Source organism: Rhinolophus hipposideros, assembly GCF_964194185.1.
Source record: "Rhinolophus hipposideros genome assembly, chromosome: 4".
Lineage (NCBI taxonomy): Eukaryota > Metazoa > Chordata > Mammalia > Chiroptera > Rhinolophidae > Rhinolophus > Rhinolophus hipposideros.
This window is the reverse complement of record NC_138050.1, coordinates 50,039,030-50,054,244: the sequence shown is the minus strand read 5'-3', so window position 1 is coordinate 50,054,244 and position 15,215 is coordinate 50,039,030. Positions and strand designations below refer to the sequence as shown.

General features: G+C 41.2%; 1 protein-coding gene across 2 annotated transcripts in view; it reads left to right on the top strand.

Annotated features, from left to right (window-relative positions):
- The window catches only part of SH2D4A (SH2 domain containing 4A), a 55,380-nt gene extending 42,837 nt beyond the window's left edge, over positions 1-12,543 (top strand). For both annotated transcript variants that reach the window (XM_081045992.1, XM_081045991.1), the window contains 3 exons: positions 1,559-1,689; positions 9,738-9,958; positions 10,438-12,543. In XM_081045992.1, the coding sequence (XP_080902118.1) occupies positions 1,559-1,689; positions 9,738-9,958; positions 10,438-10,530 (445 nt within the window). In that variant the 3' untranslated portion in view covers positions 10,531-12,543. The remainder of the gene's footprint in view (positions 1-1,558; positions 1,690-9,737; positions 9,959-10,437) is intronic.
- The last annotated feature ends 2,672 nt before the right edge of the window (positions 12,544-15,215 follow it).

The window sequence follows — 15,215 nt, the reverse complement described above, 5'->3', positions numbered from 1 at the left end:
GGCCCTGTCTGGTACTTGAGCTTGTCTGCGTGCATTGGCCATGGACCTGGCAAGGTGGTTTGTGTACCCACTCCTGTTCTCCAGGCTCTTCTGAGGGTGGGAGTCTGGCTCGAAATGTGCCGTGGCCTGCAAAATTTTTAGCGTACACTGTATGTATGTGACTGACAGCAATGAAGGTGGCCTTATAAGGGTAATTCTTGTTCTAAGCTGTGCTTAGTTAGCTCATTTTTTCCGACTTAAGACACTTGCATGAAGTGCTCCTTGTGAGGCAGCCAGACTGGATGGTTTTAGGGCTGGCACTTTAAAGACGGATGACCGAGGTCAGGTACGAGCCAGCCCAGGAAAATACAGAGACTAGCTGTCCTTGGGAGATGTTGCTTGATCTCTAAAGACTTCCCAAGGGAAAAATACCCAATTTGAAAACTAGTAAGAGAACTTATTATATAATCTCATGTGTGTGCAGTGTCTCCTCCCCAGGAAAGTCAAATATTATAGGCTATTTTCTCCAAAACATTATGTATGTATGTATATATGTATATGTGTGTATACATATACATATACCTGTAGCTCATGGTAGCATGTTACCATAAAAAACATAAAGAGCTATAATGTTGTTGGTTTATATGACAGGACATTCCAGTAGCTCATTCAAACTCACTTTTGTTTTTACATTGAATTCTGCTCAAAATTAATGGGCTGTTGTGTAGGACTTGGAAATCTGTTTATTACCTTGGCAGTGGTACTTTTTATAATGGAAATTGACTTAATCCCAGAACTGAATTGATTTCCAAATGCTTCTGCTGCATATATCTTTTTCTTACCAATCTTGAAACACTCTTCTTTATATTCCTCAGACAGTCTTTTAACAGAACTAACCCTCTTCAAAGTGTGGGAAAGAAGAAACCACGTCAGGGGGGTTAGTGGACAGAGAAAGAAGAGAATATCGAATAATGAAAATGTTAGGAAAGAAGTTTATTTTATTGCATTTGATTTATTGTGTTTGCAAGTACATGCTCTCCGGGAAAATAATGCTGGAGGTGGATTTCACTTTTTAATCCTTATTTTCTCAAATTTTAATTGGGAGTTAATGGAGCTTCTAATTCATACTAAAAATAAATTAAAATCTATGTGTTAACACAGCAGTAGCTCATACCCAAGATGAGCCCTATAGGACTGGAAGGACAAATGACAGATTTATCTTCCTGTCTATACTCTGCTCTTGAGGAGTTGTATAATGTCCGTGTGTAAGGGGCCCACCTCCCATTAGCTCAGCTCATGTAATTAGATTTTCAAGCTCTGTAGTTCTCTCTCTCTCTTTCTCTCTCTCTCTCTCTCTCTCTCTCTCTCTCTCTCTCTCTCTCTCACTCTCTCTCTCTAGATAGATAGATAGATAGATAGATAGATAGATAGATAGATAGATAGTGTATATGTATATGTGTATATATGTATATCTATACACACACATATATGTATACACATATATATATATAAAGATTTTTGAAGGCATTATTTTCAAATTAGTTAAATCTAACTTGAAAAATGGTTTTATAAACAACAGAAATCAAGGAGTGACAAGGACAGCATCCAGCTTTGCCCAGGAGGACATCATCCAATGGTTTAAAGAGGAGCAGCTACCTCTGCGAGCCTGCTATGAGAAAACCTCTGACACCATAGCTCCCTGGTTCCACGGTGAGTGCAGAGGTTCCATCAATGAAACCTCATCTGATGGTGGATGAAACTGCTAATCACCAGGAAAGCAAAAAGAATAAAGGCTTCCTTTTATTCAGGCTGCTCAAGAGGAGTCTTTGACATAATTTTCACACAGCAGTTCTTCAAAGGTTTCTCAGTGAGCCGCATTCTCACGATGCATTCAGAAAGCAGTCACAGGTACTGCATGCCCTGTGGGTTAACTTACCACCACAAATAAGACACCCTGGGGTGGATAGGGAAAGCAGTGCCTCCTGTTTCCCTACCGTAGAGCACTTGATTCCATCAAACGGCACCGCCTTTGGTCCACGTTCCGTTGAGGGAGAGTCAGATGTGGCCATTGGGTGTGGTGGGCAGGGCATCGGTCAAGCAGTCAAAAGGTTAGTGCTCCCACAACTAGTTGAGTGACTGGAGCAAATCATCTTCTTTCTCTGTAGCAAATCAATTTATCTGAGCATCATTTTCATCTATTAAATGAAGGAGTGGAACTTGCGGTCTTTAACTTCAACATTCTGTGTTTTTGATCTTTATTTCCAGTACATAGTTAAAGGCTACAAAGTGAGTTTGTTGGAGCCTAATCAGATACCAGCTAATAAACCATTTCTTTATTTGACCCGAGAAACCTGATTAATTCAAGCCCTCTACCCAGCTCACATTTCACTGACTTCTCAATTTATTGGACTTCCAAGTAAAGGAAGTGGGTTTTTGCCACAATTGGCTTCTGTAAAGACTGTGGCTAAATTGGACTAATTGGCTCTCTGTACAACAAAAGTACTTTAAACAAAAAATGAAGTTTTCATGCAGAGGACACTTGTCCTAAAGGGTATCTTGGTTTGAATTATGTTTCAGTTTCTCTCTTTTAAGTAGTATCATCTGACACATAAATATATCCACAAAAGTAGGCTCCCAAACACATAACACAGCAAACTCTTTAAAAAAAAATTTATTTAGGGGTAGGCTTTCTGGTAAAGGGCTCCTTTTGCAGTCAGAACATTACTGCAGAACTGTCTAGTTTTCCTTGAAAATATGTGTGCTTTGGCATTTCAGGCTTTACTAAGTGTCCATTCCTAGAAGAACTCCCCTCTCTCCTAGCACCAAGTTGCATGCCTTCTTCCTTTCCATTTCGTTCTGAAGACGTAGGCAGAAAGAGTGATAAGAGTGTCAAAAGATGAATAGAACATGCGTCAATTACACGTTAGTCCTGGCTATCACCGCTTGTCTCATAGTGCCTTTTCTATTTTCCTTTTTAAGATAAGAATTGAGGAAATCAGTCACTTTGTAGTTTCTGTGTCATTGGGCAGAAGATGCTGTCATCCTGATTATAAGGGTGGTAGTTTATTTTAATGGCAAGGAGTAAGAAATTGAAAATATTAGTGGATGTTATTAAAAACCCTGGTACTTTAACAGGCAGTTCTGTTGGAAACAGTTGCTAAAAGCTCGGAAGACACAATTGGACTAAAAATCAAGTTGGAACTTTGATTTAAAAATAAGACTCTTGAGTTTTACATATAGTAACTTATTATTTGCTTTGTTATTAGTTTATTTTCATTTATACAAATATTTATCATAGTTATAAGCAAAATAAATAACATACAATATAACAATGTAATAAATAAATACATAGCCATGTTGTCAATATGAATCAATGTCTTCAATTTTAAGAAAACAAAATTTCACGTATTTCTATCATAAAGAGGAGATGGATTACAGATCCTCTTGAAGTATAATTGTTTAATTTATCTGGGACCCTGGTTTGAAAGATTGGGGTGGAAGTTCTTCCTTTTATTGTCATATACTCTATAAATTACCCTTCTTAAATGACTGCTTTAGTCACCTAACTCTTCACCCCACAGAAGTTCATACTTTTACTTTTCTCTTAATTAGCTTTACATACGGATGGGCAGGGGTAGGAGAGGACAAGGGAATGAAGACTACTGGATCTCTGGTTTGTGGGGCTGGGTGGAGGTGGCGTGCTGTCAATTGAGAGAAGCAACATAGGAAGATGAGGAGACAGGAAAGGGGAGAAGAAGAAAGATAATGAGCTCATTTGGAATAAGTTGAGTTTGAAATATCTTTGAGGCAGTCATGTGAACTATCCATTTGGCAAGGATTAATGGATCGGTGCTAGAGATAACAGACTGGAGTCATCAGCAGATAATTAAAGGCATGAAAGGATGAGATTTTCCAGGAGTGAGTTGGGAAGAATGGTAAGAGAAGACCAGGAACAAAACCCTGAAGAACCCCAACATTCAATGGCAGAGAAGAGTGGAGACTCCAGATCTGTGTCAGGTCTCTTTTCCCACTTGGGGTCAAAATGAAGCAAAATGGTATACAGCTTTGAAATATCCTTCCATGGGTGCGTGCTCTGTGATGCCAGTTTTATAACTGGTGAAATAGGATATTGCCTCTGAACTCCTAGATGGAGGAGCTTGGTGAAACATCCCAAATGCAAGTGAGACCCTGAAATGAAGCACGGAACTCTACTGTCTGAGCATCTTTTCATGATATTGAGCAAATCGAGATCTACAAAGTCTCCCCACATCTTCTCTCTCAACAAGAATTTAAAGCTTTTTTCCCAGAGACCCTTGGTCTCAATTTTCCCTGGACTTTTGGTCCCACTGGCCATGTGGGGCTTGTGGGAGAAGACATTGAAAGTATCCTCACATTCTTTTTCATGTTTTGCTAGTTTTCCCGAGAGCCAAAGCACATTTCTGGCTTCATGGATCAATTTGGTGTTAGGACCCGGATAGAATGATGCAGAAACATGCCGGCCATCTCTTGGCTGCTTCCCGTATTCCTAGTAGGTTGGAGACCAGGGATCTAATTCCAGGTCACATGCACTCGTTCCACCCCAGGATACTTTCCACCTGCTCCCTGGGAAGGACCTCCCTGCAAATTCGGAGCCCACCTCACTACACTGTGCAACGACAGAATCATGCAGTGTCCGTGGAATCCCCAACGGTTTTGGCAGAAGGCCTTGTGAAGGAATTTTGTAGTTGGTATTTTTCACATTTTTTAATAATATGCAAATTAATGTTAGTTAATTTGGAAACTTTTTACTCACAGTCATTTGGGAGAACTGTTGAAAATACTTCAGGGTATGTCTTAGAGCATCTTGCCCTGCTAAGCCCCTTCAATGGGAAAAAATTCTGGACTTCATTATAATGTGAATAACCCATATCAACCATGTCGATCTCTCGTCTGGCCTCCTGTATCAGCCTCCTAACTGGTTTCCATCTCTCCTCTGCTGTCCCCTGTCCTCAACATAATCAAACTGCAAGGAGCGTAAAACCCAAACTCCTCCCTGTGGCCACAAGAGCCTATTTGTTCTGCCCCAGACATTGCGCCAGACTCATCTCAACCACATGCCCTACCTTGTCCACTGCTCTCCACCTCCTGTCTCCCTTCTGTCCTGACACACACTTGTCCCTTCCTTAAGGCCTTTGCAGTTGCTGTTCCTGAAATTGCTCTCCTCATCGCCAACTTCTTAAGGAACTGGCTTACCTGACTGCAGAGGCTTGGTGGGTCCAAATTCTGCTGGGTGGACTGCTGGACTGGAGACTCAGGAAAGACTGGCAGCTCGAGGGCAAAGGCTGTCCGCTGGCAGAATTCCTTCTTGCTCATTCGTCTCCTACTCTGTGATTTGCCTTTTCACTTTTTTGGCACATTTTGAGGCATAGACGTTTTTCATTTCAATGAGGTTGAGTTTAACTACTTTTCCTTTTTGGCTTTTACTTGTATAATACATAATCCAGCTATAATTTATTTTTGTGTATGGTATGCAATATAGAAATCTAATTTATTCTTTTTCATGTGAGTGACTAGTTGTCCCAATATCATGCATTTAATAGTCCTACCTTTCTCCACTGAGTTGTATTGCTACCTCTGTTGTATGCCAAGATCCTGTATATGGGATTACTATATATTTGTAATAATTCTTTATATCTAGGAGGGCAATTTCTCCCTCCTCCGACTTCTTAGAAATTGTCTTAACTCATTTTGCCCCCTTATATGCTCACATAGCTTGTAGGGGCGACATGTCAGGTTTTAAAACCTTTGTGGGGATTTTTAGTGGAAATGCATTGAATTTGTAGATTCATTTGGAGAGATAATTGCTCTCCATCTTTATGTTATTGTATCTTTCCATCCATGAACATGATAAATTTTTCCTTATATTTCTTTTTAAATCATTAAATAAATTCCCCATACAGAATGTACACCTTTACAAAAAAAAAATCAAACTGTATTTAGTCCCATGCACTTACAGTGTTTTTGCTTCTATTTGGAAAAGGATTTTTTTTAATTATATAAGTAGTTGTTGGTAGTGTAAAGAAATTATCTTTTTATATAGTGATCTTGAATCCAGTGACACTGTTCAAGTCTCTTATTAATTCTAATTGTCTGTCAGAAGATTCTGTTGGAGTGGTAATTTTTTGAGGGCCTACTATGTGCCAAGCATTAGCTTGAGCACTTTAAAGGAAGTAATTTTTATTCCCACTTTATAAAATAAGAACCTAGGAACTAAGATGTTAAGTTCTTTCCCAGGCTTCTACTGCTGGTGGTGGCCGAGCCAACATTCAGGCCCAGGTCTACTTAACTCTAATGCCACCGCGTATCTGACAACTGACATACTGACATACTGGGAATGCTCATATCATGCTTTTTATTTCACTTGTGAGATTTAATTTAGCGAACAATATAATACCACTGAGATTTGTTTGTCCAATAAATGAATTAGTTCACTAAATCTCACAGTCTGGTGAAGTAGAAGTGTCAAGGAGACTTCACTCAGTACACATTTTGTCCTATCCCCACCTGGGAGAATAAGGAAAAAGCAGGCTTTTGTCTGGGCGCTGTTTTGCTCACTCCCAAGTAGAATTCCAAAAAGCAGATAGTTAATATTCTAATCTTTAATAAAATACCTCAAGGCCACAAGCATTTGGGGTAATAGAGATGCAATCTATATTACGATTGTGGTGGTAGTTACCCAACTGTACATTTGTCAAAACCAATCAAATCGTACTTAATATTGTTGAATTTTATAGTGTGGAAATTGTCTCTCAAGCTTCTTTAAAAAAAAAAAAATCTGTTTAAAGCAGAAAGAACGAAGCCTAGCCTCAATAGCACTTACCTTCTGAACCCGCTGTCAGTACCACTGTGTGCAAGGCATCTCCGTTATGACCTGTGATTTGCCACAAAATCATTTTATCATGTTCTGGATCTCTGGAGATTAGATGGTGCCAAGATCCGGTGTCATGGGTAGTAATTACAGATTGACAGGCTTCAGGCAGTTTGATTTACAGCTACTATATGACCTGATTTTAAAAGGAATTTGACCTTAACCCCAGTTTGGTTATAATTTTCCAGAATAGTTGTCATTTTAGGAATCCAAATCCAGCTGGATAACATCCAGATGTTATAAAGTATAACATCTGCCCCATCTGTTGAAGTCCCTTGGGATTACACAGTCAGCCTGTTAGTAAGTCTGGGAAGGGAGAGAAACCTTTTTCCAGAATGCTGCTTCTGCTTCCCTCCTGGTTTCTCAGCCCCTCGGCTCTGAAGGGGACTTTTCAGTGTCAGTGAAGGATATCCTAGGTTTCACAGTCAAGTCCAGAGTCTTCACGCCTTCGTCATGTGCAGTCCCTGGGCCGGCTGGTTACCTGTTGCCTTGTTTCAAATTACAGTTGTTGTCTGTAATGTATCAGTGGGATCAGATGTGTTTAGAAAGATAAAACAGGCAAACAGAAGCCGCAGCCTGTATCTGTCGGAGCATCTCCCGATATCCTTTGAGCACCTAAGCAGACAGTGCAGCTGACCCAACAGGCCAGCTCAGCATCCACGATGCCCGCAGTTTCCAGCAGCTGGGTCTCATCAGGGAAAGGGCAGAAAGGCTATCAGATGTGACGGCGCTCACGCGTAAGCACCACTAACCCTGCTGGGCGTGAATGCAGTAGAGATGGTAGCCCTAGAAGGGAGGCCATAAGTCGTTCTTATATTTCAGGGACAAGTCCTGCCGGGGGGGGGGGGGGGGGGGACTGCCAAGCCTTTTCACCAGCCCCAGTTCTTACCCCGGCAACTCTCTGGGGTTGAACCTCATGCACTGCAACTTTAAGGTGCAGACGCTGGGGCCTCCTGACTGATGCGTGGGAGAAGAGAAGGCAGGAGAAGGACCGGTTGTTGGTCTTGGCTAGGGGAGAAGAGGTGATGTTTTTAAATCCTTTATTAAAGGTCTACTTACAAAAGAGAAAATAGAAATGGTTTTACTTTATGTTTTACTCTGGATAGTTAGGGTTCAACTCAATTAACTTTATTAACAACAAGACTAAAGGGCTATGATGATCCTTTGCCTTTTCAGCAGGATGCTCTTTTTATTCCTAATAATAAGATACTAAGTGTCAGTTGTGGGAGAAGGCAGGGGCTTCTGTCTGCTGAAATGAAAAAGAACATGAGGTTCTTTTTCCCAAAGATGCTGCTCCCTCCCAAATCACAGCTCTCTGAATAATCCCACACCTTCCCCATCTTCTCAGGATGTGTTTGTGCACTTTCTATATGTTTTATAACATTGCTCATTCATCTGAAGCATTACAATAGGAATAGAAGGGAAATCTGGAATATGAACCAAACCTAATGAGTTTTGACTAATTGGGGAAAAGTCTGGTCTGGATTAGCATGAATTCATGAGGCACCTAAACCACACACACACACGCACACACACACACACACACACAAATACACAGACGCACAAATACACACACACATATATGAAGAGATATCTATATATGAAGATATATAGCTCCACAAATATCTCTGTGTGTGTGTGTGTGTACCAAGGGTGCCAAAAAACGTATGCACATGACATATTCATCTTTTGTTAACGGCATATATTGAGTATTACAATTTTAATACAGTTTTTCCTTTAAAATGTATATACATTTTTTGACACCCTCTGTATATACACAGACACACATGTGCAGTCCCTGGGTGTGTGTGTGTGTGTGTGTGTGTGTGTGTGTGTGTGTGTATGAAAAGTTTAATTCTTTTGAATATATATGAAGATATATGTATATATACAGAGAGTACCAAAAAAAATATACACTTGTTAAGAAAGGAAAAACTATTAAAATTGTAATAATACATACTGATAACAAAAGATGAACATAAGTCACGCCCGACCCCCCCCAACCACAAGAGGTGCTCAAAGTGGTAACCATCAGCGTCCAGACACTTCTGATTACAGCAAACTACTGCTTGAGCAACGTTAACCAAAGTGTCCACTTATATACATTATTTTGACATCCCCAGTGTATAAAGAGACACACACTTTTATTATTTTATGCCAATGAGCATCATTTAGGAATAGCCACAGTGGAGGGTACTTTGAAGAACCTGCGTCCATCCTGGTTCTGTTACTGACTTGCTGACTCCTAGACCAGAGTTTCTCAACTCCAGCACTATTGGTATTCTGGGTTGGATAATTCTCTGTAGTGTGAGGCTGTCCTGTGTACTGTAGGATGTTTAGAAGCATACCTGGCCTTTATGTACTGGATGTTAATAGCACTGATGCCCCCCACCCATGACACCCTAAAATTCTCTCAGACACTGTCCTGGTTGAGAACCACTGTTCTAGACCAAGTAGGATCATTCCCTAGGCCATGTAGTTCTCGTGAGTAAATTGAGGGCATCTTGAAGTCCCCTTCCAGATCTAATAATCCCAGGTTAACTGCCAAGGGTCCAACCAGACTGAGAAGCCATCTAACCCCTGTGTTGTTATCACTGGGTAATACATGGAAATGTGTTCTCCTGAGGGTTAAACATTTATGCTCTCGTGTATACTATCCATTTGTTTATGTAACTTTCCCTGCCCAGTCACCAAATGCCAGAAGATGAATGATATTTTACTGTAGTCCTAAGAAGTCCCAAATGGACATAAAGTTGCACTTACTTTCCCGAAACTTGATCCACACAGCTATGTTTAACAGAGAGAGTTTTGGAAATGATTTGGCTGAAATACCTGCTTTTCTTTTGCACAGGGATTCTCACAGTAAAGAGAGCAAACGACCTTCTGAGCACATGTGTGCCGGGCAGTTTTCTGATCCGAGTCAGTGAAAAGATCAAAGGCTATGCTCTGTCCTACCTGTCTGAGGACGGCTGCAAACATTTCCTCATCGATGCCTCTACGGACTCCTACAGCTTCTTGGGTGTGGACCAGCTTCAGCACGCCACCCTGGCCGAGTTGGTGCAATATCACAAGGTGAGCGGCTGCACACACTGAATTTGCTCTGTGACCCGTTGTCCTGCAGCAGCTCTGACAATGAAAGGCAATTACAAGAAAAACGATTGAGACACGTAGTGGGGGATTAGTCTTTGATAATTCCAATGGATAATCAAGATTATGAATTGCATTTCCTTTATCATTGAGCCCAGTTCCTCCTCAAATACGCAGGGAAACCCCACTGGGGCAGAGCATGTAGGAGATGCTAAAAAACGTGTGCATATAGGGATCACGTCTGAGAACACTCTTAAGTTAGAATGCAAGCATGGGGGGGAGCGTACATGACAGTTTGTGGATGAGGAATACCTTTTTTAAAATTGTCATAAACCAATAAAGCTGTGTGTCAGTCCAGGGTAGGCAGGAAGTTATGTCGTCTGAGGAGATAAGAAGGGCACGACATCATTATGTGTACCATCTTACCAGCCTGCCCAGCCTGACCTGTGCTGTCTGATTCACAGGAGGAACCCATCACTTCCCTCGGGAAAGAGCTCCTTCTGTACCCCTGTGGTCAGCAGGACCAGCCTCCCGACTACCTGGAGCTCTTCGAGTGACAGCCGGATCGTATCATCCCACAGCCTCCAGCTGGGCTTTCCTCTCGACAAACACTGCTGAAATGCACATTTGTGTGTGAAGCCAAAAATCACCCTGCAGTAGAGCCAATACTGATCAACTGAAAGTATCCTTGGGATCCTATGGAAATCTCTCTTCTGCACAAATACTGGAGTTTAATGCGAAGAGGAAATGACCTCTGCATTGTATGCATTCCAAAAGTAAAGGGAGATGAGTCCTAATTTCAGCAACTGCCTAAAATGAAGGACACAACCTTAATAATGGATGGAAGATAAAATGGACAAAGAAGAAATTGAAACCTTTTAGGAATGAAGGTGTACTTCAGAAACCAGTAGCTCATGGGAACTATTTCATGACCTTTACACTCCCTGTTGGCATCATCTCAAAAGCCTCGGGGGCCTGTTTATATGAAGTTCCATGCTGGCTTTGTGAAGCTGGAAAAAAGCTTTTACTGATGGCTGAGATGACCCTCCAAACACACTTCACTTACTGTGCTTGTTGGAGCCAGGATGTTAAGAGACGTACAAAAACAAAGTTGGGAATGTAAATTGAATAAGTTTTACAATGTAAGATGAGAGGCTTAACATGTACAAAAATACTATGGATTGCAAGAGAGTGAGAAAGCATCGATGAGCTTGTTTCCTCATTCTGGAGAAGCAGAACCCCACTTGCCCTGCCTACTTTGGCCCTACCAAGGGCACCCCAAGGAGGGAGCACATGCTCTCGTGAGGTGTTACTTATTAGCGGTGACAGACAAGAACAGAATAGTGAGCTGTGTGGATACTACTTCTTGTGGGTAGAATTGTGTCCCCCAAAAAGGTTGTTGAAGTCCTAATGCCCATACATGTGAATGTGACATTATTTGGAAATTGAGTCTTTGCAGATGTAACAAGTTAAGATGAGGTCATACTTGAGTGTATGTGTGTGTGTGGGGGGTCTTAATCTGTGACTGGCATCCTTATAAGGACAAAGGGATTTGGAAACAGAGACACACATGCGGAGGGGAGAAGACCATGGGACTGCAGAGCAGAGATTGGGGCGATGCAGCTGCCAGCCAGGGAACGCCAAGGATCGCTGGCAGCCACAAGAAACCCAGAGAGCGGAATGTTACAGATTCTCCCCAGGGCCATAGAAGGGACGTGGCCCCACCGGCATCTGGTTTTCAGACTTCTAGCTTCCAGAACTATGAGAAAATAAATTTATGTTGTCTTAAGCCACCGAGTTTATGGTAATTTGTTACAGCAGCTCTAGGAAACTAATACAGAAGTTTATGTAATTATAGAACCTGATGTGCATTATACACCATTTGTTGATGTAGATTCCACCCTCCTCATAATGAAGGAAAAATCAGGAATGAGAATAACCTCCCACTGGCTCCATTCATCTCTGGGGTGAAGATTTGCTCAGTCAGGAATCTTATGCTCCACTGCACCCCAAATCCAACCTCCAGCCCCAGTAAGGGAGACAGCCTGACCAAGGAGGCATTGAGATCACTCTTCTGGAAAGATGGAGATTTACTCACACTTCAGGCCTAACTCCCTGTGCTAGCATTCTTTTAAAGGAAGCAGAAGGTGGCAGCAGTTTGTTCATGAGGTTGTTGGTTGTGTAAAATACTCATTGATAGTATAAAATGGAGCCAGGGCAGAGGGCAGGGTTCGTGTGTGCACATGTATGCATGTGAGTGTTCATGGGTGTGTATGTGTGCTTTAATGAGAAAGTTTTTCAACACAGATCATTGAAATGTTCCAGGTGGTTTTTATTGTCTGAGGGACAACTGTCAATTACAATTTTCTAAGGGAATCTGTCTCTCAGCTTTTGTTTCAACAGTCATATGATTCAACAGTCATGACATAGAATTGCGCAGATAGCACAAGTCAGGAAGTCAGAAGCTTCTATTCTGTTCCCATTTCTTCCCACCATTAGCTATGGGACCTTGGACAGGTCCTTTTACCTCTCTGACCCTCATTTTTCACTTATAATAAAATATGCTATTTTAATTAGGTGGTTTTTACTATTTTCATCTAGCTCTGAAATCTTAATGTTTTGAAATGAATAGAAAAGTACCGTATAGTCACTAATAATTATGAAGACCTATAAGATTCCAGCATCACCCTCTGCCTAAAATTATTTTGGAGTAAATAAGTACAGTTACATCCAGATATAGCCACACTAAGTGACATTCTACTGGAGGAAGACTTAGAAAACAGGAAATGGCCTGACTGAATTAACCTAACAGTACAAGGAAAAGCCGATTTGAGTTCTATACTATTTTATCCTATTGGTTATTGACACTCAGAAGAATAAACTGTTCAATGTTTGATGATATGATGGTGAGAAGTAATACTTGAAAATCTTAGGGAAGCAGAATGGATTACAGGATTCAGAAATTGGTTACAACTAAATGGGGTTGAAGAGGCCTGAATTCTCATCCTTGCTCTGCTATTAGACTCAGTCTCTCTGTATCTGACCCCAGTTATGGCCTAAGGCAATGCAGTCCAAACCCTGACCCTGGTGCCCCCTTCTGTTGCCTCAACAAGCCCAGAACCATGACCTGCCTGCCCAAGGCGTCTTGGTCTGGGATGTTCCCCTCATGCTATGTCGTGTTCCCCAATCCCAGGAACTCCTTTGGGACTGTGAGCAAATGCCATTCTCTGATCATATTGATTCTTCTCTCCCTCAGCTCCCTCAATGAGATTCTGAAATCTACTCTTACACTCATCCCAGACTCTCTGGCTGCCACCTCCCAACTGCAAGGCCCTCACATACCCATCAAAACTCTATCAGGTCACACGTAAGGCCCCTGGTTCTGGTCTCCTGGCCTACCCTCCTGCAGTAGGATGCACAAAAAATTCCCTTGGTCCCTCAGTGTCACCAGCAGTGCTAAGCAATGACACAAAGAATTAGTAGGCTGAAACCTTACACTAAGAAGAGGAAAAACACAGGGGCAGATAAGAAGAAAAAGGAGAAAAAGTGAAAATGGGGCACGGACAGGGCACTCAAAATATCTCAACACCATTTATATCAAAAATTGCCTATCTGAACCAACATTTTGGAATAAACCATCCTTTTAGTGTAAGGTAATGGCATGTGCTAATGTGGCATGAAATCTGTTTTTAGATTAAGAAAAGAAAAACATTCATGGCCTAAATTTTTGCAATTACAACTTTCTGTCAAGGCAGCTTTCTGCATGCACTAAAGCCCAAACAGATGTTATGGCCCTCACACATACATACCTTGGGACTCCTGCCATTTGGTGCGTAGAGAAGACACACCAGATAGGGAGAGTATGCTTGAATGTGTCTCTGTGGGGCCTGTTTGCTTTCATTTTTGTCAAGAATATAATAAATGCTTTCAGACTGCATTGCTTAGGTCTTCTTTTAGAACAGAAGTTTTCTACAATTGTATCTTTAAATAATGCTTCTGTCTGAACTGTGCTTTTCCTTCAAGAGTAGCTATAAGTCTTACTTAGATTCCCCTTCTTTGCCTTCCATTTTTGTAATCACATCCTCATGCTTTCATCTCTCCATCATTTTCCATTGTATTTTAGGAGAACTTCTCATCTCTCTCTTTTCCATTATCACAGATTACATTTTCTGCAGTGTCAATTCTGCTCTTACTGCATCCTGTATGGATTTTAGTACAGTTGACCTTTGAACAGTGTGGGGGTTAGAGGTGCTGACCCCCTATGTAGTCAAAAATCATGTATAACTTTTGACTCCACCCCAAAACTACTAATATCCTGTGGGCTAGAAGCCTTACCAATAACATAAACGGTCAATTAACATATTTTGTATGTTATAGATATATACTGTATTCTTAAAGTAAGTTAGAGAAAAGAAACAAGAAAATCGTAAGAGAAAATAAATTTACAGTATTTATTGAAAAAAATCCACGTATAAGTGGACCCGAGCAACTCAAAATGTATTGTTCAAGGGTCAAGTGTACTTCTCTTTTCAGTTGACTTGCTATGCTTCCCTGTCTTCCTATGTAGAGATCTTTAGACTTCCTACTGCTGCCCCAGATTAAAAAAACTATCAGGAGGCTTAAATGATAAAAGTACCCTCTTTTTATTGTGTGGTAAAAACACATTATTTGAAAATGAGAGAGCCCATCAGGTTTGGAGTGAGATACTGGTTACGTTATTAACCAGCTGTGTGGAATCTTAACAACAGAAATACTAAGCCTGTCTGAATGTCAGCTTCTTTAGCTCTTAAACAGGAGTTACTAAAGTTACCCATTGGGTTCTGTAGCTTAGAAAAGAAATATGTGAAGTGCCTGACATATATAAAGTTCACCACAAATGGTAGTTATTCCTAGTGCATTGTGGGTCCAACAAAGCCAGGATCCACACTCCCCATGCTCTCTGTTTATCAACTCAGCTTGCGTAACCAATGATCCATGCAGCCTAATTGCCCCTTTGTTAAGAGTTTCCGGGATGAATTTTAAGGGGAAAAGGGAAACTTTTAAAGAGTAAAGGATATAATGATGAATCACACAATATATTAGCCAGTTGACTTGCAGAGAAATGGCTCACTTGGTTGGGATTTGAAATGACATGGAGAGGGCATTCTTAATGTCTGATTTTGACAGCCCCGAAGTTAGCAGTGACCAGTCTTTACCCCCACATTGGCCATTGACAAACTGATTCAGTTGCTCTGGGATTCCT